We start from the raw sequence: 22,281 nt of genomic DNA on the forward strand, positions 1-22,281 counted from the left end.
AGACTACTTGCGCTGCCAACCTTCCGTTGGGTCGATGAAGACGAGAAGTTCAAATTAGGAAGCAGGCGTGGAAGGAATTCAAGAACGTATCTAATCAACCCTATTTTTTGATAGTAATTGCTAGTGAACCTGGTCAGAACTTTCGGTATGGGGCCATCATCGAACTCCAGAAATGTCCACGTGGTATCGGTCGGCAATAATTTCGGGCATTGTATCCTCATGCCAATAATGACTCGTAAGCAATGAAAGTGCTATGGCATCAAACTGTCAGGATCGTCCGTGCGGAGATACGCCGAAAAGCTTAGGATCCATAGGGGCCAGGATCAAACCCACCGGAGCCAGCCAAACTCCGGCCCTCCCGTGTGGCTGATACCCCAATACATTCGTTTTTTGGTATTGTATTAGACTCGATATTGGATACGGTATTATCATGCAACCACGACAGATGTGTCTGCAAATTGTATTTTATCGGTGATTTAGGGTGCCGCCATATACGTTTGTTCAGGGAGCGAGGAAGTCATTTGAAAGTCCGATCTAACACATTATAACGCAATTCAACAATTTCAACATGGCCGTCCGGAACTCAGAAACTCTTCAGAATGGCAATACCCAAAGCTCTTTTCATCAGCCTTTGCAGTCCTCGGGGGCTTTGGATAAATTTGTCTACGAAGACATTACTCCCGTCATTGGGCGCGAGTTTCCTCATCTGAATGTTGTGGATGACTTGCTCAATTCGCCAAATTCAGAAGCATTGATCCGCGATCTGGCTATTGCAAGTAGGTCAAAAGTACTCTCTGTTAAATAATCGAATTTTCTATCCTAATTTATGTGCCAGTCTCTCAGCGCTGCGTAGTATTCTTCCGCGCACAAGAAAATCTCACTGAAGAGCAACAAAGACAACTTGTTTCTCGACTGGGTGAGATGAGCGGCAAGCCCGCCGACTCAACATTTTTCATCAATCCAATCCAAAGAGAGGCGACTGATGGTACGGCCGTTGCAGACCCTGAGATCACTCGGATCAATTCTCGGGGTCGACCAGACGTAGCTGCAACTCAACCCAATCCTCGTCGGTTTGATGAGGCTTTGTGGCATGCGGATGGGCAGTTTGAAACCTGTCCCCCTTCTTTCACCTCGTTGCGTCTCAGTGAGGTGCCGAGGAATGGTGGTGACACTCTCTGGGCATCCGGCTATGAGCTTTATGATCGTTTTTCTAAGCCTTATCAAAGCTTCTTGGAGGGTTTGACTGCAACTTTCATTGGAGATGGTTACACTTGGTCAGCTGGGCAGAGCGGTGGGAAGATGACCATCAATGAAGGTCCCCGGGGCAGCCCTCTTAACGTTGGCAAGGATTTGAAGGTCGTCCATCCAGTGGTTCGCACTCATCCTGTTTCTGGCTGGAAGTCCATCTTCCCGGTCGGACCTCGGAATCCTTGGGAGTTTGGTTCACCAAAGTACATCAATGAGCTCCATCCGAATGAGTCCGATGAGCTGCTCAATCGGTTCTACGACACTATTCTCCAAAATCATGACTTGACTGTTCGGTTCAAATGGAGAGAAAATGATATGGGTAAGGATAATGGCTCAAGCCTAAAGAAATTTTTGCTGACCCGTCTCAATTTAGCCATTTGGGACAACCGTTGTACCTTCCATAGTGCAACCTTTGACTATGACGGGAATGGGGAGCGCGTAGGGGCTCGTATCGCGGGGGCTGGGGAGGTGCCTTATCTGGATCCAAATAGCAAGTCCCGGACTGAAGCATTGGCTAAGAATGTTTGATTTGATTTGGAAATTTCGCACAAGAGAATGAACTTTTTCTACAAATTTTAATTATGAGTGCCCCTGTATAGGCTTAGGCTTGTAAGCCTCTTCTAGATAGCTCTCCTCTTCTGCCGACAGAACCTTACCCCGCGCAGCTAATGCCTCATCCATGCGGTTTATACTGCTAAACCCGATTATTGGCGCAGTGGCTCTTTCTCTAAGCCACGCCAAACTGACATGGCTCATGGGCCAACCACGACGCTCGGCAATCTCTTGCACACGGGATATGATGATTTTGGTGTCATCACTCTCCCCTTCGTCGTAGATAGTGCCGTTTGCGCTGGTGCGATGACGGATGGATTGCCCTCCATCCTGATTTGGCGGCCGCACAAGTCTGCCAGATGCGAAAGGCGCCCAGGGAATAATTCCTATATTGTGCATCTTGCAATATTGGTTCATCTCTCGTTCTTCCTCCCGGTAGAGAAGATTGTAATGGTTTTGCATAGACACAAATTGGGTCCAGCCATTTCGCTCGGCTGTATGTTGCAAAGTCGCAAATTGATATGTCCACATTGAGCTCGCTCCAATATATCGAACAGACCCAGAGCGCACAAGGTCGTGCAAAGCTTGCATAGTCTCTGCTGGGTCGACTGTCTCATCGTAGCGATGAACTTGTAGCAGGTCAATGTAATTGGTCTGAAGTCTCTCCAATGAAGCTTCAACTGAGTTGAAAAGAGCAGATCGAGATAAACCTGCAAGTAATCAGAATCAAGCTCGTAAATATTGACCAACCCGGTGAGACTTACCCCATTGGTTTACATAATCTTTGCTGTGATCCGCGATGTTATGATGCATCGTGACTCCTGAGCCTGGGTCAAACTCTTCCGAGTCGCAGATCACTCTATAAACCTTTGTCATAATGACCATCTTTCTTCGGGGAATATCATATTCTCGCAGTGCTTTTCCGAAGAGGCGCTCGGACTCGCCGTTAGAGTAAACATTGGCGGTGTCCCACTTTCGATGATCAGTCTTGTTATGGTGTCATATCAATGGGAATTTATGTGCTCACAGTATTGATGCCCCTGTCATATGCAGCTTTCAAAAGCGGTAACGCCTTCGTAATTGTCAACTTCCTCCCCTCCCTGCTTCTCATATTGGTATAAATACCATGATCGATTTGACTTACTTTTTTTTTCGTCCAGAACCCAAGGAAACCACCGTGAATCCCCAATATGCAACCCACCAAGTATTGGGTTTGACACCCTCAGGCCACTCTTACCAAGTCTGCGATACTCGACTTGAGTACGGCTGATCGATTTCTGCAGTGCGTCTGGCACGCTTTTCAATTTCCCTATGGAAACCTTTGTCATGTTGTAGGCAAAAACCTGTGCTGTAAAGGTGGCACCTAACTTCCGTGGCTTTTCCTTCTCTTGTGTTCTACCGTGGATCATTCAATGTTTTCATATTTATCTCAAGGGGCTTGTTTAAGTTGGGGCCGGGAAGCTCGGCGTATTTTTCGAGAGCCCATCACAGCGCCAAGAGTTCAGACGTTATACCCGGGCTCAGCGTAGTTATTCGGCTTGAAGCGCCTTGGGAAGACACTGATACGGTACAGCAGAATGGTACTCAAAATACAATGATTTCCCCCGCAAATGACGATTCAAAGAGAGACCACGTGAAGGCTTGCGTATCCAGTGTCGGGGGACGTGAAGGATGGATTCGGCGAGGACCCGAGGTGAGAGTTGAGGCTGTCGGTGGAACTCAGTTGGACATTAATTTATGTCCGCAATTCAAGCTTTCATGCCAACAACTCCCATATAGTACTGTGGTATTTTAAATACTGTGGCGTTTCCATGCTATCCTGCGAGGGCTTCTGGTGGGTCTGTGGGGAATTCCATTGACCCCAACGTTGTGCGCCCGAAAGCTTCTTCCCGATAGTGAGGACCCACCACGTGGTGCTCAGGGTTCTGTTAATTGAATAGTCTTTGGACCCTATTTTGTCTTCCAAAGCACTATCTTTCCAAAAGGACGGACTTGTAAGATTGCTTGGAGAATTCCAGTAATCGCAAAATGTGAACTTGACCCCAGCCCACGCAATCTTTCCTGACTCCAACTCGTACGGTAACTGTTAATCCATGGGCTCCAACCATTGTACTGTTAGTCACTTTTTGTGTATTTGGGCCTGAAACTGATCGTCGTGTCTTTTGAATGTGCTTCGTAAGTTCGCCTTCGAGACCAAGCAAGTCAATCCTTCCAAATTTTTAGTTTTCTGCAAGTCTGAGGCATACGCGACTCACATTAACAATTGCTTAAATCACCGTTTTATCAATCAAATATCGCAAATCATGGCAAAGGTTCCCGTACACAACGGTAGCCTTGGTGGTGAACAATACGTCTCGGGGTTGGAGGGCCTGCACCAGGCTTTCAGCGTAGCCCTTGGTCAGCCAGTATATGCACCCATCGATGTTTCGAGCAAACAATTGAAAATCTTGGATTCTGGATGCAATACAGGTAAGAGTGCCTTCCATCTATCACTTAGTCAATCCCTTGAAAGAAAATATGAATTTATCTTCCGGGTACAGGAAAATGGCTACTTGACCTGGCGAGCATTTCTGCCCCAGTGAACCACCAATACGTCGGGACAGACGTCTGGACGGAGGTCTTTCCGGGCAGCCTCCCGTCAAATTTCTGTTTCTATGAGCAAGATATAACCAAACTGTGGCCTGAATCATGGAAGGGGTCATTTGACCTTGTTCATCAGCGCACCGTGCTCGTTAACGCTCGGAAGCTACCAATTCGAGATGTCATCATCAGAATGACGGACCTGCTCAGGCCTGGAGGATGGATTCAGTTGATGGAGGGAGACTTTGCACCTGTGCAACAAAATGGCCCTGCTATGCAAGAGTTCCTTGAGTTGGGGAAATGGTTCTTTGATGAGGCAGGGCCGGGTAGCGACATGGGTCCTCGTTTGGCAGGCGAGCTGTCTAGTATTGGCCTTCAAGATGTCCAAGAGACTACAGTACTCGTGTCTGTGGGTACTGGGTTGAAAGAGAAAGGACAATCACCTCAGATAATCGCGGGAAGCATTGAGGGCCTGTGTTCAGCTATCCCAGGCTCACTTATCAACCTGAGAGGCAAGTCAACCTCCACACTCACCTCGATGAAACGGTAAACTAACAACCTTAGAATGGACCAGATATGAGTCACCCATTCTCTATGGACCAACTGAACACCTTAGAGCAGCGCCTCCGCCAGGAGTTGGCGGATATTGGCGGATCTATTCGATATCGCGTGGTATGGGGGAGGAAATAATTGAAATTCTACTTCTCTGAGAAATAATCTAGGAAGCTAGTAGTAAATTTATTACTACTAGTAGCTGGAGTACTAGTAGCGTGGATAGGTTAGATTTGGTTAGAAGTAGATGATATATATATAGACTGTGCGTCCATATCGCCAGCAGGATACTATTATTGAGTAGTACCTACCTAGGTAGGTACTAGTATGCTCGATTCAGCCAATAAGGGACTCAGACTGGGTAATAACTGTGGATACTTGTTGAGCAAATCCCAAGATAAAGCAAAGAGGACCGTCTGGGAGAAGGGTTATAATTGAGGGTGTTTCACAAGCTCTTATCCTTCTGGGTGTGTTGTGTGGATTTTGATGATGTGGCAATATCAATTAGACCGACTATATAGTCCTTTAACTAGTGTTGTCCGGTACATACGACCATAGGGTGTGGAGAACAGGGCTTCCCGTCCGCTCAGCCGTACTTAAGCCACACGCCGGCAGGTTAGTAGTATGGTGGGTGACCACATGCGAATCCCTGCTGTTGTATGTTTTTTTTGTTTTTTTCGATTTTTCTTTCGAAAAAAATTGTTTTGTTTTTGACTTGTTAATATTTTCAATGTGTATGGCTAAAGTCGAATACTTACCAAGTACTGGTACCATCCCTTGCGACCGGGGAAGATTTTTTATTGTTCTCAGGGCCATCAGCCAACGCCGGTTTCTCGGAACCATCCAAATAACCTGAGGTCGATCAGCTTGTGATTTTGTTGGCAATAATCTCAATAATTTTTCCAATCATCACAAACTTCATTGATGGCCGAAATAATCTGGTCTATAACGAAAGGCCTTTTCTCCGCCAAGATCCTGAACGTCTACCTTTTTACGCGTGTCAGCAGATCAAACAGAAGAAAATATGAAATGATTTTTAGTATACATGTGAGGTAGAATGATTGAACGACTGGAAATTGACAATGCTATTAAGACAGCAAAATATTTTTTTCGAGGTATAGGTTCCCCATTAACTCCAAACCATGCCCGCTTGTTTTTCGTTTGACAATTCTCATTTCGGCCCCCCAACAGCCGCCCGGCATCCAGAGACAAAACCGGCTTCACAAAATACAACAAGTCTTTCATAGTCATCGGCTTCAGAGAGAGGGATTTCCGAGGAATGTCCTGCGGAAATCGGTTGCAAATACGGGTGCAGATATCGTGTTTTTGGATAATTCTCGGTAGGTGGAATCCATGTTGAGGCGTGTGGCGACGGCTCAGGGCTCTCTGAGCGGTCGGCATCGTTTTGGGTTGATATGAGGATTGGAATTGCCATAGACATACCGCAGAATAAAGAAAGAAGAATAAATGATCTCATGGCTTGCAATTAATGGCGTGAAAATAGGAAGTTAACGTCGAGGACACTCTTGCTGATGGCCCTGGGGAGGGATATGATAGGCAAGAAAAGCTTGAAATTGTGGAGAATTGGAATTATAGCAGAGTTTTGGCGCAGGGACAATCGTAGGTATAGTAGGTATACTATATACTACTACCAATGTTTTAGTTTTCAACGGCATTTGTCGGACATAAGGGAAGACTAAAGATAACTGAACGAGATGACGAAATGGACCCATGGGTCTAATGTCATCAAGTACTTGGCGATTTCTTGGCTCTTTAGCATCGCCCCAAGAATGATCGAGCAGATAATAGCCTTAGTCTAAAAATGATGAGCACGAAAATACAGATCAATGCGTGTCCTAATTTTGAGCTATACCTTGATAAGGTAAATTTGCCCTCAAAGCCCTTGGTATTGTGATGTAAGTGGGTCCATGCCCCCGACGCTAAAGAAACGAAATTCGATATAATTGACATTGATGAAGAAAGACGCGCTCAAAATGTCATCTTGTATCTTGCTGCTTTCATGAATTTGTCAAAATATCTTTCCAAATGAGGGGTTTCTCCCTCTAGACCTCCTCCAACGATTAGTGGAAATCAGTAACTCCGGCGAATCAAGGAGTAGCCATTTCCATTTCTGCGCGAAGCCTTCTGTAACTTCCCAATTCTTTGCATCCCACGAGTTTCCCCACACTAGCAACGTAGCAGCTGTATTTCTTGTGTCCCAAAACGCCATGAGATCATGACAAAGGTCATCGTCGTCAAAAGAGTCGCCGGCAAGGATCATGCAATCACGCATGCGGGGGAAGGGGAAGAAATCTAACCAAGGATGATGAGGCACATGTAGCTGGATATAACTAGGGCGTAAACAGGCCGGAATCCCCTCTATAGAGAAGCTGGGCTGGGAAAGGTTGAATATTGATATCGAGTCATCGCCTTGCATCCACCTGGGCGTCATGCCAATTGCACATATATTTTCATTGATGGCTTTATGCACGTTCAGCCGGCTAAGACTGATTAGATGATCTCTGTTCGGTGTGCCGTTCATATAGCTTTCGAGAGCCTTTGCCTCAAACCATTTACGGAATTGGCGGGCATTTGGAGCTGCCAGTGCGCATTCCCAAAGCTCATTACTTTCCTCTTGGAACTCAAGTCGGACCATATGCGGATTAGGCAAATTGGACATATCGGGGGAAATGATGGGGCCCTGCGATTTCGCCTCGTCGACTTGCTTTCTCCGCCCTAGCAAGTAGTGAGATACTGGATTTACCACGTTTTCGGATCGAGCGGATACTAGTACGTACGGAAACGTCGCTGATTGAGGCGATTTTGCAATTTCCTTCGTTCCTCCCGATTTATGATGCCAGTCCAATCGTCGCGAGCTTCCCGGACACTAGCCTGCTGTGGCATTCTGCTCAGTGGAATGATCTGCGCTCCGGATGTGGGATCTGCCATGTTGTGGTCGGTGAGATATGCAATATGCTGACAAGCTAAAAAGAGCAAGTAGCCCGTTAATAAAGCCTAGGTGGGGTCGTGGAGTATCTTGCTGACGGCGTCTTCATCAGATTACCAAGCTCGAAAATTCTGTCTGCCTGCTGGATTGCGCTTGCTTTTGAGAAATGCCAAGCGGATCGCCACATTGCCAAGGTCGGACAACAGGAGAACACTTCTGGTTGGCCAGTGGTGAGCTTTAGCTCCTGGACCCATGTAAGCAAATGTCCCCTGTTTGATTGGTTCATTACTTCATCCCTATCTATGGTTCTCACATCGAGCAATATCGAGGCAAGAAATACCACCGTACAGAGGCCAATCTGCGCGTGCCTTTTTGTCTAATGATACATTTTGACCCATTTTTCTGTCGCGACAAGCAAAGCCACGCCGAGAAAGATAATTTAAAAGTTTGACCGAGGAAAACGCCAAGTATTGATGTACGTTTCTCACATCAATTGGTAAAGAGCTGTGTAAAAACAACGAAAACATAGACCAAGGGTTTTATCATTGGAAGCAACCAATTTCATCTTACGGGCATACGCGGAGCTATCCTAACTGCTCCACTCCGCCTCCAACCCTTGGAGCATTCTACCGGAATGACCAACCAGTGGAAGAAATCCGAGAATACCAAATCAAGAACGGGCCCACTTAAGTGAGCTAACGATCTGAATCGTTCACGCAAGATTTGTTTGGAAGAACTCAGTCAGTCGTTGAAACGGGATAAGTTCGGTGCGATCGTATAGATCGACGTGACCGGCACCTGGAACCGAGAGAAACTCCTTCGGCTCAGCAGCACGCGAATAAGCGTCTTGGCTAAAATAACGAGAGTGTGCCTGATCGCCGGCGATAAATAACATCGGGCGGGGCGAGATCGTATCGATGCCACTAAACGGATAGAAATTGACGAACTTGGTGTAGGTCGAGAGCGTGGGGTGAGTGGTAAGCTCTGATGTCGAACCAACAGGCAAAAACTCCCCGCGCTTGGTACGGTAGTACTCGTAAAACTCGCGTTCGACTGGAGTAACATTCACTGTGAGGTGATTCAGGGTACCGCCGGTATACTGCGTTTTGCCGCCGTCGATCTCGGCCCAGCGCTGCTGTGCGGCTTCAGCGATTGTTTCCTTAAGCTGATCGACACTTTGCGAATTTTGGAGCCCCTGGCGGGCGAGGGTTCCCATGTCGTACATGCTCGCTGTGGCTATAGCCTTGAGGCGCGGGTCCAGCTTTGCAGCGCTGATCACGAAGCCACCACTACCACATATACCAAGTCCTCCTATCCGCTCGCGGTCGACGGACGTTATATTCTGGATGCCCAGATAATCAACTGCAGCGCTGAATGCCTCTGCATAGAGATCGGGCAAAACTGCGTTGCGCGGCTCACCCATGCTGGCACCCCAAAAAGGCAGATCGATGGAGACAGTGGTGAATCCCTGCTCAGCCAGTTTTGTCGCGTACAGGTTGGCACTCTGTTCTTTAACCGCCCCCATAGGATGGCCGACGACAACAGCAGGCGCAGTGTTGTTGTTCTGGTCCTTGAGATAGAAGAGATTTCCTGCAACAGTTGTTCTGTACTGGGTTGGGAAAGTGATCGGTTGGACTGTCACGTTATTGCTGCGATAGAAATTTTCGGCTCCGAAAGACATGTTCTGTGCCATGGCCGAAATCCCCGTACTGAACACGAGAATTAACTGATTCATTGGCTTCATGATGGCTATGAAGATTTTTTATTGCGATTGCACAAGAGAGTGCGAGGTTGGTATTGGAAGAAAAACGCTTCTTCTTTCCAAGACAAAGAGTGAGACTTATAACTGACCAGGTGGGTAATGAGACCACGTAATACTGTCATCCTACCAAGATTTCAAGTTGGCTCCTACATCATGGGTGAACCAATCTCATCCGGGGCTAAAGCCAGGTAGAAACATAAGTTTTCAGCTAAGAGATTTGAATGACCCTCAAAGAAGAGTATTTTCGTGGGCCCGTCATCAAAGTGTCTCTATACCTAGGGATATGAAGATTCTCTACACTGCTAATGCAACTTGCTTATTCTCGCAAGGTTGGAAACCAATCAATCGTTGCTTCCATGGCGATCATTTCTTGGCTCGAGAGACCAGTTTCTCCGCCTTTGCATACTGTCCCAGGGCTCGGTGAAGACATTGTAGTGCATATACCAATAGATTGATCTTTCCAATTCAAGGGAATGGGCATATAACTGGGTATGATACTGGGTAGGTTGCTTGTATACTAGTAACTTTATATGATCTCTAATATTGGCTATCTGCACTAATGGCAGCATCAAATAAATACCAGTACTATTCCCTAAGCCTACCTATATGCTATTTACACAACACAAACTATGAGAGTATTTATCCGAATTCAAGAGGAAAAACTAGCAATTTTGAGACGCTGCTGGCCTGGCAGGATTACAATTGAGCCGGTTGCCGCTACTAAGGGCGTAGGGTGGCCTGAACTAAGTCCTCACATGGATTACTGCAAGTCCTTTCTGTATTATCGGAGTTGCAATCTAAAGAAACACCATTCAATTTAAAGGGAACTTATTTTGCATTTCAGAGAACCCAGGATGAAAGTTACCACCATAGTAACATGAATACTTACATGTGATGATTTGAGGCGACAAGAAAGGTTTTGAACACACCATATGCAAAATATCCTTCATCATAGCCCACCGTCTGCCTCCATGCTGGATTTGATGAATTAGTGAGCAACACATCAGAATACCATGAGTCGACCACTCCACGAAACGTGACCCCAACGCCCCCTGGATACTTGAATTTGTCAGAGCCTTCCTTATCAGAATCCCAGATAGTACCTGCATTTTTCGCCTCCAGGGTCATGTTGAGTCTCTGTTCATCGAACTCAAACTCAAGGTTCGGGTTGGAATAGTCGACGGCCCAAGCACTAGGAATATTATCACCAAACCCCACATCAACAAAGTCGTTCCACTCTGTGCGATTGCATGCAGGCATCTCAAATGACTTGATACTTCCCAGAGAGATACCTGAGACACGACTCAAATTACCTTTTGCCTCATAGGTCTTACGAGAGTGCGCGATACAGGGATAGGGAATACTTGGTCCGCAAAATCGGGCCTAGGAAAACGGATATCATCTATTCTTAACAAGTACAAGGGCATCAGTATAGTTGCGACTCACTTGACTCCTTTGGACAACTTACTCGAAGGACGCGAGTGTCTCTCTAGGATTCCGCGATTTAAATCCACGGAGAAAATCGAATTCTGGAGACCAGAAGCCCGTTATCATGTTGATAGAACTTGCATTGCTCTCGTTGTTGCTAGGCGGTGTTACAGCGAAGATACCGCTCAGTTCAATGAATTGTTTGCTAATAGCATTGCTACAGTTCTTATAAGACTCCGCAGCACGCGTGATGTTGACCTCAATTTGAGCTCTTCCATTATAGTATCTAGTTGCCTGTGTGTACTTGCGAGAGTCGATTCTGGCCATACCTCAGGCAGGTTAGATGACAAGGCACTCACGATCCACTGAGCCCGTAAAGTTGGTTCAAACCTTTGTTTTGGTCGTAAACGTCGCCATGGTTAAATAAAGACCGCCAAAATGGAGTGTCGGCCCGAGTTGAAACGGTCAATTCAAATAGTATCAGTACCGAGGCAAGTAAATGTTGACGCATGGTCATTGTGAAATTGCTAATTGCTGTCTCAGAAGGGATTATAAGAAGCAGGAATACAAGAAGGAGGAGGAGGAGGGAGGAGGAGGAGGAGGACAGACTTCTCAATTCTCATTTACACCAGTTTTTAGCGAACAACGTCAAGATCTTAATGTCTTGGACGTCCTAAAGAGGCCCGGGCTGCCTTGACGATGCCCGTTGGATGTAACTACTCGTATAAGCCACCAATAGGTGGTGAAGATGATGCGTACTAGAAACCAGGATGTATCAGCTGATTCAAGAGGCCGGTAGGGCTGTGGTATTACTCCATGCGGGGACCCGAGCCCAGAGGAGCAAGAATGTGCTGGTCATCAAGGACACGATGATCTCGCGACCGTGGAGAGGAGTTGAAACCGGAGGTGGGATTTGGCCACAGAGCGAGCAGTGCGTTGTTATTAGCGATTTTCGGCTTTGTTGAGGGATTGTTGCTGTTTCGTGGCGGCGTTTCTACCCGATCGCTACGTGTTTTCGCGTCTCATTTGGCACTACATATATAGTATTAGTAACACTACGCTGTTTTCCGAGTCCTTTGACATTTTATATTTACTGGGTGTGGCGATTGGCGAGTTTTTTGTTTCCAATGGAGGGAACGCCTACATAAATAACCATTTTCTAAGTTAGGTTGCATCAGGCGAATAATATATTGAATGGGATTGTAGACCTTTCAAGTTTGGACTGTCGTGGTTTAATATTCATGTCTCAATTTATACGCAAAGACTGTTCCCCGCTCGCTTTCGAGAAACTGCAGAGACACGTCCGTAGCCTTAAGGCACCAAGCCTTATGGCCGGCGATCTGGGGGTCCACAGCCCTGGAGCGTGAGGTCCAGCTAGGCTTTAATTTTTCCAACTAGTAGGGTGCGATCGGAAGTTATTGGTGGCGGAGTTGATTTCCATCGATATTGATTAGTAGTTTCTCATGGTCTGGATTCTATGTAGAATACATGTGAGCGATCGTGTGGTATTACAAGAAAGAGTAGTCATTATTCAACTTTATGCACCTGGGCATTTGATTGCCAGTAGCCACATCATGATGAATTTTCCGTGAAGACTCTATATATATGCTTAGGTATTCCAAGGTTTACTATAACATTTTTCACTATCGCCCGGGCGGAACCTTGGAAGTACGTGTCCGCTTAAAGTATGAGCCGCCCAGGCTCGGAGATCGGGAAAATCGGCCGAGGCTTCCCAAAATATTAGAATCCCGAGCCGCATCATGATTGGAATTATTACCAAGAACTTCAAGTTCTCGAACTGAAGCTTTGTTCGGCAATTTTGTGACTGAAGCGGAGGAATACTACATACTCATATGTAATCACTATTGTATTCACATGGTTACACTAAACCCGATCTCCCGTTTCCAAGGTCGCGTGATTATGTTTCGGAGATACAAACATTCAACATATCATCTTCTCAGGTCTGCCGTGGCCGAAATGCTATGCACTTTTAGCTTAGCTTTTTTATATTGTGGGCCTGATAGCCAGGTCTTCTTTTGAAACGGTCATACGTCGTCGGATGCCTGAAGAAAGGATCTTTATCGATCTGAAACTACGCACTAAGTTCATGATCGACATCTAGGACTTCCGCTTTAGGACAACCGACCCGAGTCGACCCCCTACTAAAGACAACCTTGGAAGACGTCTGAAGATTTGCATACAGAAGTAGAGGCGAGGTGTTATTGAGCTGACGCGTTAAATTGGTGTACCTTTTTATTACTTAACGATGAGGATTTGGCACTTTCCATTGAGCCAGCCAAGCTCAACCCAAAGCGATCATTCCATTCGCAAGTCACTATGATCGGCATTCTTGCCCCCCTTCTCATAGGGGCTGCTTCTGCAACCTCCTTGAGCAAGACTTGCACAAAGGACTTTATCAAGTCCAACCTGCCAACATCTGACGACAAAATCCCCCTCGGAATCACTATCGACGATAGTTCCATCACCGCCAATACGTACCGCAACTACTCAGTCACGGATGCGACCTTCTGGGAGAATGTGAACATCGACTTCTGTGAAGTTTCTTTTGCATACTCCCACGATAATCAGGATGATCGAATCGTCGTGGAGTATTGGATGCCCCTTGCTGAAAATTTCCAAAATCGATTCCTCGCCACCGGAGGTGCTGCATACCAGATCAGCAATGGATCTGGTGGTGCCGACATGTCAGGCGGTGTTGCCTACGGAGCTGTCACGGGTTTGACTGACGGTGGTCTTCCTTATTGGGGAAGTACTGACTTTGACGATGTTGTCCTGCTTGGCAATGGAACTGCCAATTGGCCAGCAATTACAACTTCGCGTACCAGGCTATCGGCGAGATGACCGCAATTGGAAAGGTTTTCACCAAAAATTATTTCGGGCTCAGCAGCAGCGCAAGTAAGAGAAGCAGTGACAAAGTTTACACATACTACATGGGTTGCTCCGAAGGTGGACGCGAAGGTATGAGTCAGGTTCAGAAGTCCCCTGATCTCTACGATGGTATCATTGCGGGTGCCCCTGCCATGCGCTATGGACAGCAACAAGTGAACCACATTGCTCCTCCCATCCAGATCCAAGCCATTGGACACTACCCTCCTTCCTGTGTGTTTGATACCGTTATCAACGCTACCATCAACGCCTGTGACAAGCTTGATGGCAAAGCTGATGGAGTAGTCTCTCGCACTGATCTTTGTTTGCTGAAATTCAATGTATCTTCGATGATCGGCAAGTCGTATAGCTGCGCGGCAAGCTCCGAATCTAGCTTGGGTCTGGGATACGGAAAGCGCAAAAGAGCTGACAGCTCGACTACTCCCGCGCAGAACGGAACCATCTCCGCGAAGGATATTGAGGTCATTCAGGATCTGTTGACCGGTCTGGTGAGTGCTGGCCCCAAGGCTGCTTACTAGAATCAAGGCTAACGATATTACAGAAAGACTCAAATGGCGACAGAGTTTACCTGCCATTCCAGCCAGCTGCTGGCTTTGGTGACACAACCACTTATGACTCGGATACCGATTCGTGGGGCATTGAATCTCCAAACTCGAACGGCGAATGGATCACCAAGTTCTTGCACTGGCAAAATGTCAGCTCGCTTGTCATGACGGATGTCACCAATGACAACCTGAAGGCCTGGATGATTGAAGGCATGAACAAGTACATGGACTCACTCCAGACTACCCTCCCCGATCTGACTCCATTCTTGGATAATGGTGGCAAACTACTTCACTACCATGGTGAAGCCGACACCAGTATCCCCACCACTGGCTCCATTCGCTACCATGAGTCTGTTCGCAAGATCATGTACCCCAATCTGTCGTTTGAGGAAGGAAACAAGAAACTCAATGAGTGGTACCGCCTCTACCTGATTCCAGGGGCGGCTCACTGTGCTATCAACTCCGAGCAGCCCAACGCTGGTTTCCCCCGTGATAACTTCAACCACATGATTAAGTGGGTTGAGGATGATATCACCCCCGTAACTATCAATGCTACAGTGCAATCGGGCTCCAAGGAGGGTGAAGTTCAGGATGTTTGCACCTGGCCGTCGCGTCCTTACTACAAGGACGGCAAGCTGGTCTGCCAGGAGAACGAGTCTTCAGTCAAGGCTATGCTGTGGGAACTCCCTGCCTACAAGATGCCTGTATACTAAGTGTAATTAAACCCAGATTATAGTTTTAAGAAGTGTATAAAAAGTGTATAAAAAGTGTCGACAATACCGGGCAACATGTAATACGCAATATAATGTTTTGAGTAACAAAAGTTGTTCGCGTAGATCATCATCCACCTCGGCTATAGTTTAGTCAAATTCCCAAAGAATAGAAATCATTGCGACGATTTCTTATCACTTCTTATTTAGCCAAATTTGCACAATCACAAGCGTCAATCTGCTAAGAAGTGTCCTTCAATCAATGTCAAGCCCCCCAAAATGCGATTCGATTCAAGGTTCCTACCATGTCCATAAAGTACAGGTCACGTCGCAAAATTGCAGCCCAACGTCAGGATGCCCAAAATCAAAGTTTTATGTATATTAATTTGGTGAATTTTAACTCATACTATCTCTAGAATGTACTAGTACTATCGTAGCCGAGCATCTGAAATAAATCCAACAAAATATGAAAACATTTCCCATTTTAAACGAGAGAAAAACAGGTGTAATTTCTACCTATCACGTAGACCACGGAAGACCTGACCAGGCTCTGATTACCGGGGAAACGAAAGCAGTAACCAATTCGTGCTTATAAAAAAGGGGAATCTGAAAATATCTTTAAGTTATCTTTTGTGATTAACATATCACGAGCAAGTCAGACAGTTTTCCGCGATCGTGCCACTCTTGTTAAGTATATATGGAATAAATCCAATAACTGGCATCAGTGTAAGTTCAATTGGCCGTATTGAACATGTGGCTGAATTGCATACGAGACCTGACGGGAAACCCTGTCTATATGTGCTATCGTCATATTCGCTTATCTGCATGAAAATAGTCGGGTGACAGCCACCACATTTTGACCAGCCTATCATAAGCATTGCTTAATCAATAGATTGATTATTGCTATCTATTTATCTACCTATGGCCGAAGCAGAGCCTCATTACCCCGCCTTCAAACCAACATAAATACCCAGAGAAGAGGCAACCTTGGAATGTGAGAAATAAATTATTCAACCAATTTGTCCTGACTATTCTAAGCCCTATAATTTATTCCTACTATTGCTCTGTTACGATTGTATATCATCTCGCTTAGAGCCAGTCTACTGATTGACCATGAGCACGATCGTTAGTTATCTCTTTTCTCAACAGAATCATTATCTGGAAAGGGAAACCAGGGCTTTTCCATTAACTCGAAGCCCTTTATAGAACCTCCCCAGTGGGTCAGTTGAATGGTATTACTCTATCTACAGCTATGACTCGGACTGTGCGGGATGTTATGGAACCATAAAAGCTGAAGAAACTGCTTGGGACTGGAGTCAAGCTCAAGGTCGACAAATTACCAATGGTCGTGGACCTTATTGCGGGAGCTGTGTGAGTGATATTCCCTGCTTTACTTGAGATCCCGCAGCAAAATTGATTGACTACTACTGACCTTGAATATACGATATAGTATAGTAAGACTAAGAGGGCTAGCGATACGGTTCGGGGCAGTGGAGCCTGATAATACCTAAGAGTACATGTTCTGAATCACGTTTTCTGCTCTACGGTGGACCTTTGATTGACAGCACAGCGAGATAAGACTGCCAGATAGCGCCATAGGCTACTATAATACTTGCTATTGTCCATTTGACTAGGGCCTCGGATGATCTGAGCTGTGGTGTTAGATAGGAAGCAAGCTCGACCGGTAGTCCACCTTGCCCATCTGCGTTCTAGTTACCTGCGAATTTGGATCTTCAACGCTAAAAGCGTACGAAGTCCACCTCCCTCAACGGAAAAAAAAAGTCTGCAGCCTCACTGAAGAAATACCCAATATTATCCACCGATATTGCAACGAGAATTAGAGGAATTGAAATCGCAAATTTAGTTTCAAAAGTCCATTTGGAGAGAAAGGCAAGACTCAAGTCCGAAAATTCCCGCATATTGATCCCAAAAAATGACGTCAAGAATGACAGGGGTAAGAAGACAATTGTGACCATGGTAAAAACCATGAGGATCTTGCCTTGCAGAGCCGTGCTCTCAGCTTGGTCTCGGGCAAATCGTGCTTCGAATGCATTTGCTTGCTTCTGTTTTAAATCTAGCAGGTGTACCATTGAATGATAGACCCTTTCTGCCTGTCGATCCATGCGATTGATATGCTGCAGCCGTAGTTCGATCATAAGCTGAGGATTTTCAAGGAATTTATTGGAGGCGGTGCGCGGTGAACTCTGATTGATTGACTTGACTTTTTGTTGGAACAGGGATACGATCTGGGATTGTTGTTCTAGAAGGTGGCGAATTATATCCAATTCATCACGGATGTCTTTGACTTCCGCGAGCATGTCGGCCTCCTCGCCAATATCGAGTATCCGATCTACAAATTGGGGAGAGTTCTGCGATAATACTGGATTGTTCTCCTCATTAATGTTCAAGTTATCCTTGAAAACATCACGGTCAGAAAGTGACTGAATCCGAGACAACGAACTTGGCTTGTGTTGATTCTTCTTGAGCCAGTTAGAAGCATGCTTGGATGTCTGATAGAAATCGGAAAAGAAAACGACTTCTCACTTTAGCTAGGTTGATAAATGACTTGAACATATCGAAAAACTGATACTCGGTATCTTCAAGTTGCTGGTTATCAAAGACGGTCAAGCATCTCTCGGTGATATTTTCCGCGAAATCATACGCAAAGTCAATTCGCAAGAAATTAACTGATGCCATATGTTATCATGTCTACAAGATTTGAGGGGTCATCCTTTGGTTGATTCCATCGCTGGGGGAAACATGTCACAATGAGACCCCCCCCCCTGGAGAATCCACATCCACAGGCGATCCACCATGATGAGTTTGGGCTCCTTGTCTGGTGATAGTTTCCGGCCAGGGCCCCTCATCTGATACCGATAGACGATTTGGTCCTGGTCACGCCTTTCGGTGTTGGTGTGGGGGTAAAAATATTGATCCAAGGTTTGACGTGGATGCAGCGACGTCGCCGAGGTAGAAAGATAGGCCTCCATGAGTAGCTCATCGCGCGTACAGGTTTTTTTCAAGTCTGGGGATCGTAGCTTAGATGCTTTTGCTTGGCGCATTGTGTTTTGCTTTTGTTGCATTTTGTGTGCAGTCTCAAAATGCAGATAGGGCAAGAATAAACCAACGTGAGAATTTGTGGAATCCTGCATTGCTACCCCATGGGATCCTCGATTAAGAGGCAGCATGAGCTGAGTTTGATCGTGGCGTACAAAGTTCAAGGACTTTATAAGGTTACCAAGTTCCTGGACATCGTTTGCACCCCTTTCGATGAAGACCTTTCTAACCTGAGCCTCAACCCAGTCCATATTATTTGCTGGAAGATGAATCCACTGGTGTCACGCTCATCGACTGGCCGTGAGGAATTTCTGGGTCTTTTCGATACAGAAGGTCAAAGACGGACATTCTGCGTACTCTGTTTGTTTGCCGTCTCGCATTGAAGTCCACCACACGGGCGTTAAATTCCATACAAGCAGCCTATTGGACATCGGAAAGTTTGTTGAAACGGTTGGATGGAGCTAGCAGATGTAAAATACTCTTTCTTGTGAACTTGACCGCACGGGAGAAGGGGGTATCTCCCAAATTATCGCGGAGATTGTACTTCAAGTCCGGTTGTTCTAGAAGGCATACAGCCACCTCAAGATGGCCAAGTCGTGCAGCAAGATGTAAGGGAGTGCCTCCATTTTCGAGTTGACTGTTCACGGAGGCACCATAATGCAGTAGAGTGCGCACGGCGGCCACATTTCCACCATTACAGGCGTTGTGAAGAGGAGTCCAATTACCGTCGCCGACGGCCGTCACAGAAGCACCCTTTGCCAGGAGAAGCTGCACAATACCGACCCAACCTTGGGCTGCGCCTAAATGAAGCGCGGTTTCACCTCGTAACTCCGTAGCATGTATATTGACAAGAGGTCTGCCAGGCCCATTAAGAAGCAGCTCCACCAAGAAATGATGATTGTTTTCGCAAGCCCAGTGCAAAGGGGTTCGACCAAGCTCGTCCTTCCCATCCACATTGCAATTATTCCGCACCAGTAGCCGCAATACATCCTCGCCCTAGTCCCACCGACACTCTCGATCCGCTGCAAGATTATGCAAAACATTTCTTTCCTTGGAATCTGTCGCATTGATATTTGCGCCAGGGCTGATCAGTAACTGTAAGATCTTCGTCTTGTTTTTCCATGCGGCTGTCATAAGTGGCGTACGCTGATGCTCATCCAAGACGTCCGGCGAAGCACCATAGTCTAAAAGAAGACGAACAATCTCCTCGTGTCCTCTATGGATGGCGCAAAATAGTGCCAAAAACCTCTTGTTGGAAGAAGACGCGTTAGGGTCAGCACCGATCTGAAGGAGATATTCCAGGGCTGCGACACAACCGCGCTCAACACTGCGCATCAGCCCGGGATGTATGAATGCATTGCTGAAGTAGCCGCGTTCGCGGACCTGTCTGATGAGCTTACACAGTAGATCGACATCGTCTGTTCCATCCGCCCGAAGGAGAGCGGGATGTCGTCGGCCAGTGTTGATGTAGTTCTCCTATCACTATCGCTTCCCATAATAAACTTTGCAAATCTTATGAAGTTGCCACCGGATCTCCAATGCTCGTGACAAAGGTGCGGTGTGATTTTGAGGCGATTAGTACCCCGCCCCTACTATCACGATCCTTTGACGCGTTAGCCTCGTTTCAGCCGCACTACGCTACTTTGTTTGTGACCTCAGGCTCGAATGCTGAGTCATCTTGTTTTCCACCACTCCACGTCGTGGATAGCTTCATCTCATCTTACCACCATTCGGGCCATCTCTTTCTCCATATTCACTGCTTTTCAGTACTTCTAATATGCGCTAAGTCATCCCAACACTGGATTTTCGACCACTTTCGTGCCATATCTCATCCAATCTCGTTTCTTCCTTCACGGTGGCATTCAGTCCCGAGTACTACTTTATTTACACGTGATGATTACGATTGATAAGTTATTGTGAATGCAGAAAAAATTTGCGACTATCCTCTAGGGGCTCTAATTTAATATTGACGTGCAAAAAAACGGGCAAGAAAACAGATGGTCTCTGTATAGTGGACTGGAGTGTACTATTTTTGAAGCTCCTCGAGCTGCCACTTTAGCGGCTTCTCAGCTGCCCTCACTGGTCCCACGTCACCTCCAGTAGCCCGTCGCTTTTTCCATTCATCGATATCACGCCGATCAACAAAGTTACCGTGCAGGCCGAGTCGTAGCTTGAATGGGAGATGAATCGTTGCAACTGGCCCAGCTGCCACGTTGAGAGCGTCCAAAATGACAATATCATTCCGAAGCTTATCAAGATGGTTGAAAAGAGCAATAATCCAACCTTCTCCCTCTGTGCCTCCCTCCTTTGGGATGAAGGTTGGTTCTTGAAAGGTTGCCCGTGGCCCAGCCCAGTATACGTCTTCTGTTCGATCGTTCCACGTGTAATGACCAATGCAATTGAACAGCCCGCCAGCTGGCGATCCGCAAGCTGCTCCGTCAAATTCCCTAGTAGGATCAATTTTGGCCTGCCAGAAATGGTTGTACTGCTTACAAACATAGCGATCGTCTATCCGGGAAAACTCTCCACTTGTATCCCACTGTACTTCTGGTTGTACTCTTGAGCCCGTAGGCGCCTGCGGGTCAAAGATCCATCGGCATGTCGGGCTCTGGAGTACGTTTCTCTTGGCCAAGTCTGTATGAGGCGCATCCTCCGGAGGGAAGAAGAAGAAGACGTTACCGTCGGCGACAGTCAGGTCAAAGACCACCTTTCCATCTTCATTCTCATAGCAACCTGCGACGTGACCATGAAATGCTGACTACCTGTTAGCGCCAACGTCGTCCTATCGTGAAGAATTTGTAACCTACCATTATTGGATCTCAGCCACACGATGTCTTCCGTCTTTCCTCCTCTCCTTGGTACAATTCCATACCACTGGTCTTCATTTGGGTCCCACGCCCAGTGGTTCCCACCGGCCTCCAGGCGGTCTGTATTGCACTTTAATGGAGTCATCGGCAAAACGACATAGTTCTTGGAAATTCCACAATCGTGTACCATGCCGCAGAAGGGTGCCTTATACCAGGCCTCTTCAGTCTTCTTACCATCCGCGCTGATGGTATAAACGACGATATCGCAAGATCCATCGTTGCCATTACCACCAGCTTCATATCCAAAACAAACCAATTCACCTGTCTCAGGATCGATTTTTGGGTGTGCAGTGAATGTTGGTGATTGAACTTGACCATCAAAATCGTATCGTCCGATTGTTTCCAGGGTCACAGGATCCATGGCATAGGGCGGTCCATCCTCTTTAGTCGCCAACAGCATTCCTCTCCAGAAGATGATGTTTGTATTGGCCGCTGTTCTGATGACTCCCTTCACTGCTTCGTTATCGGTATGGGGATTGCGGTAGCGGCCGAAGAGACTCTTCTTCGCCGCATTTTCGGCAAGATATTTATCTGTCTTTGCATATCGCTGCTTGAAATCAGCGTTACCTCCTTCAATACGAATGGCTGTGATGTTGCCGTCGCCGTTGAAGTGGATGTCGTCTTCGTATTGGGGTGGAAATCTGTGGTCAGGCTGGATGCGGTAGAAAGTTCCGCTGATTTCGGGAGGAATGGCGCCGTCAATCTCGAGCTGGAAGATGTCGCCCTCGAGACGTGAGGGCCCATTCATACCTTGAAACGCACCGGTTTCGGGAAACTTGATCCGATCATCAACCTTCCGCCCTCCGACATAGGCCGGCTTGATCAAAGCAGCTAGATCTTGAATGTGCGCCATGGTGACCGTGTTGTGTAAATCGGTTGACTCAAGACGTTGATTGCCTTTGGCGATGGACGCAAGATGTATTGCCTTGTCGGTAGCATTGAGCCGAAGCACTTCATGCCTGCTACTATATGACAAAAACAGCACATGTCGTCAACCTCCGATGATCGGAATCCAAAAATTGAGGCATTCGTTTAAATATACCCGACCAGAACATGTCAGTGAGAATGGCCAGGTTATCGGGAAATTTGAACCCATCCCCTCGGTCCTCGGAACGATGATGCCGAC

At 46.7% G+C, this 22,281-nt stretch overlaps 10 protein-coding genes across 10 annotated transcripts; 4 read left to right on the top strand and 6 right to left on the bottom strand.

The window, feature by feature from the left end:
• Nucleotides 1-568: 568 nt before the first annotated feature.
• On the top strand, nucleotides 569-1,776 carry N7509_000930 (TauD/TfdA dioxygenase family protein; the record flags this gene model as incomplete). The annotated part of the gene is made up of 2 exons (XM_056625567.1): nucleotides 569-776; nucleotides 836-1,776. 2 exons carry the CDS (start codon nucleotides 569-571, stop codon nucleotides 1,774-1,776), a joined length of 1,149 nt encoding a protein of 382 aa, XP_056494149.1.
• A 51-nt stretch (nucleotides 1,777-1,827) lies between these two features.
• N7509_000931 (aldo/keto reductase) lies at nucleotides 1,828-3,128 on the bottom strand (the record flags this gene model as incomplete). The annotated part of the gene is made up of 4 exons (XM_056625568.1): nucleotides 1,828-2,510; nucleotides 2,565-2,772; nucleotides 2,828-2,853; nucleotides 2,945-3,128. 4 exons carry the CDS (start codon nucleotides 3,126-3,128, stop codon nucleotides 1,828-1,830), a joined length of 1,101 nt encoding a protein of 366 aa, XP_056494150.1.
• A 975-nt stretch (nucleotides 3,129-4,103) lies between these two features.
• Nucleotides 4,104-5,070, top strand: N7509_000932 (class I SAM-dependent methyltransferase; the record flags this gene model as incomplete). Its single annotated transcript, XM_056625569.1, has 3 exons — nucleotides 4,104-4,269; nucleotides 4,341-4,789; nucleotides 4,945-5,070. The coding sequence occupies 3 exons, from the start codon at nucleotides 4,104-4,106 to the stop codon at nucleotides 5,068-5,070; spliced, it is 741 nt and encodes a 246-aa protein (XP_056494151.1).
• A 1,891-nt stretch (nucleotides 5,071-6,961) lies between these two features.
• On the bottom strand, nucleotides 6,962-7,881 carry N7509_000933 (DUF3425 domain-containing protein; the record flags this gene model as incomplete). The annotated part of the gene is made up of 2 exons (XM_056625570.1): nucleotides 6,962-7,668; nucleotides 7,731-7,881. 2 exons carry the CDS (start codon nucleotides 7,879-7,881, stop codon nucleotides 6,962-6,964), a joined length of 858 nt encoding a protein of 285 aa, XP_056494152.1.
• Nucleotides 7,882-8,591: 710 nt separating this feature from the next.
• On the bottom strand, nucleotides 8,592-9,614 carry N7509_000934 (alpha/beta hydrolase; the record flags this gene model as incomplete). The annotated part of the gene is made up of 1 exon (XM_056625571.1): nucleotides 8,592-9,614. The coding sequence occupies one exon, from the start codon at nucleotides 9,612-9,614 to the stop codon at nucleotides 8,592-8,594; it is 1,023 nt and encodes a 340-aa protein (XP_056494153.1).
• A 912-nt stretch (nucleotides 9,615-10,526) lies between these two features.
• On the bottom strand, nucleotides 10,527-10,901 carry N7509_000935 (uncharacterized protein; the record flags this gene model as incomplete). The annotated part of the gene is made up of 1 exon (XM_056625572.1): nucleotides 10,527-10,901. The coding sequence occupies one exon, from the start codon at nucleotides 10,899-10,901 to the stop codon at nucleotides 10,527-10,529; it is 375 nt and encodes a 124-aa protein (XP_056494154.1).
• A 606-nt stretch (nucleotides 10,902-11,507) lies between these two features.
• Nucleotides 11,508-11,766, top strand: N7509_000936 (uncharacterized protein; the record flags this gene model as incomplete). Its single annotated transcript, XM_056625573.1, has 2 exons — nucleotides 11,508-11,533; nucleotides 11,613-11,766. The coding sequence occupies 2 exons, from the start codon at nucleotides 11,508-11,510 to the stop codon at nucleotides 11,764-11,766; spliced, it is 180 nt and encodes a 59-aa protein (XP_056494155.1).
• A 1,640-nt stretch (nucleotides 11,767-13,406) lies between these two features.
• On the top strand, nucleotides 13,407-15,234 carry N7509_000937 (tannase and feruloyl esterase; the record flags this gene model as incomplete). Its single annotated transcript, XM_056625574.1, has 3 exons — nucleotides 13,407-13,859; nucleotides 13,916-14,464; nucleotides 14,518-15,234. The coding sequence occupies 3 exons, from the start codon at nucleotides 13,407-13,409 to the stop codon at nucleotides 15,232-15,234; spliced, it is 1,719 nt and encodes a 572-aa protein (XP_056494156.1).
• Nucleotides 15,235-16,891: 1,657 nt separating this feature from the next.
• N7509_000938 (uncharacterized protein) lies at nucleotides 16,892-18,314 on the bottom strand (the record flags this gene model as incomplete). Its single annotated transcript, XM_056625575.1, has 4 exons — nucleotides 16,892-16,933; nucleotides 16,983-17,711; nucleotides 17,776-17,918; nucleotides 17,999-18,314. The coding sequence occupies 4 exons, from the start codon at nucleotides 18,312-18,314 to the stop codon at nucleotides 16,892-16,894; spliced, it is 1,230 nt and encodes a 409-aa protein (XP_056494157.1).
• Nucleotides 18,315-18,708: 394 nt separating this feature from the next.
• On the bottom strand, nucleotides 18,709-22,008 carry N7509_000939 (uncharacterized protein; the record flags this gene model as incomplete). The annotated part of the gene is made up of 4 exons (XM_056625576.1): nucleotides 18,709-19,144; nucleotides 19,295-19,764; nucleotides 20,369-21,042; nucleotides 21,096-22,008. The coding sequence occupies 4 exons, from the start codon at nucleotides 22,006-22,008 to the stop codon at nucleotides 18,709-18,711; spliced, it is 2,493 nt and encodes an 830-aa protein (XP_056494158.1).
• Nucleotides 22,009-22,281: the final 273 nt, after the last annotated feature.

The sequence above is a fragment of the Penicillium cosmopolitanum genome (assembly GCF_028827165.1).
Source record: "Penicillium cosmopolitanum strain IBT 29677 chromosome Unknown utg000003l:1.0-3747932.0:1.0-3751027.0, whole genome shotgun sequence".
In the NCBI taxonomy this organism is placed as follows: domain Eukaryota; kingdom Fungi; phylum Ascomycota; class Eurotiomycetes; order Eurotiales; family Aspergillaceae; genus Penicillium; species Penicillium cosmopolitanum.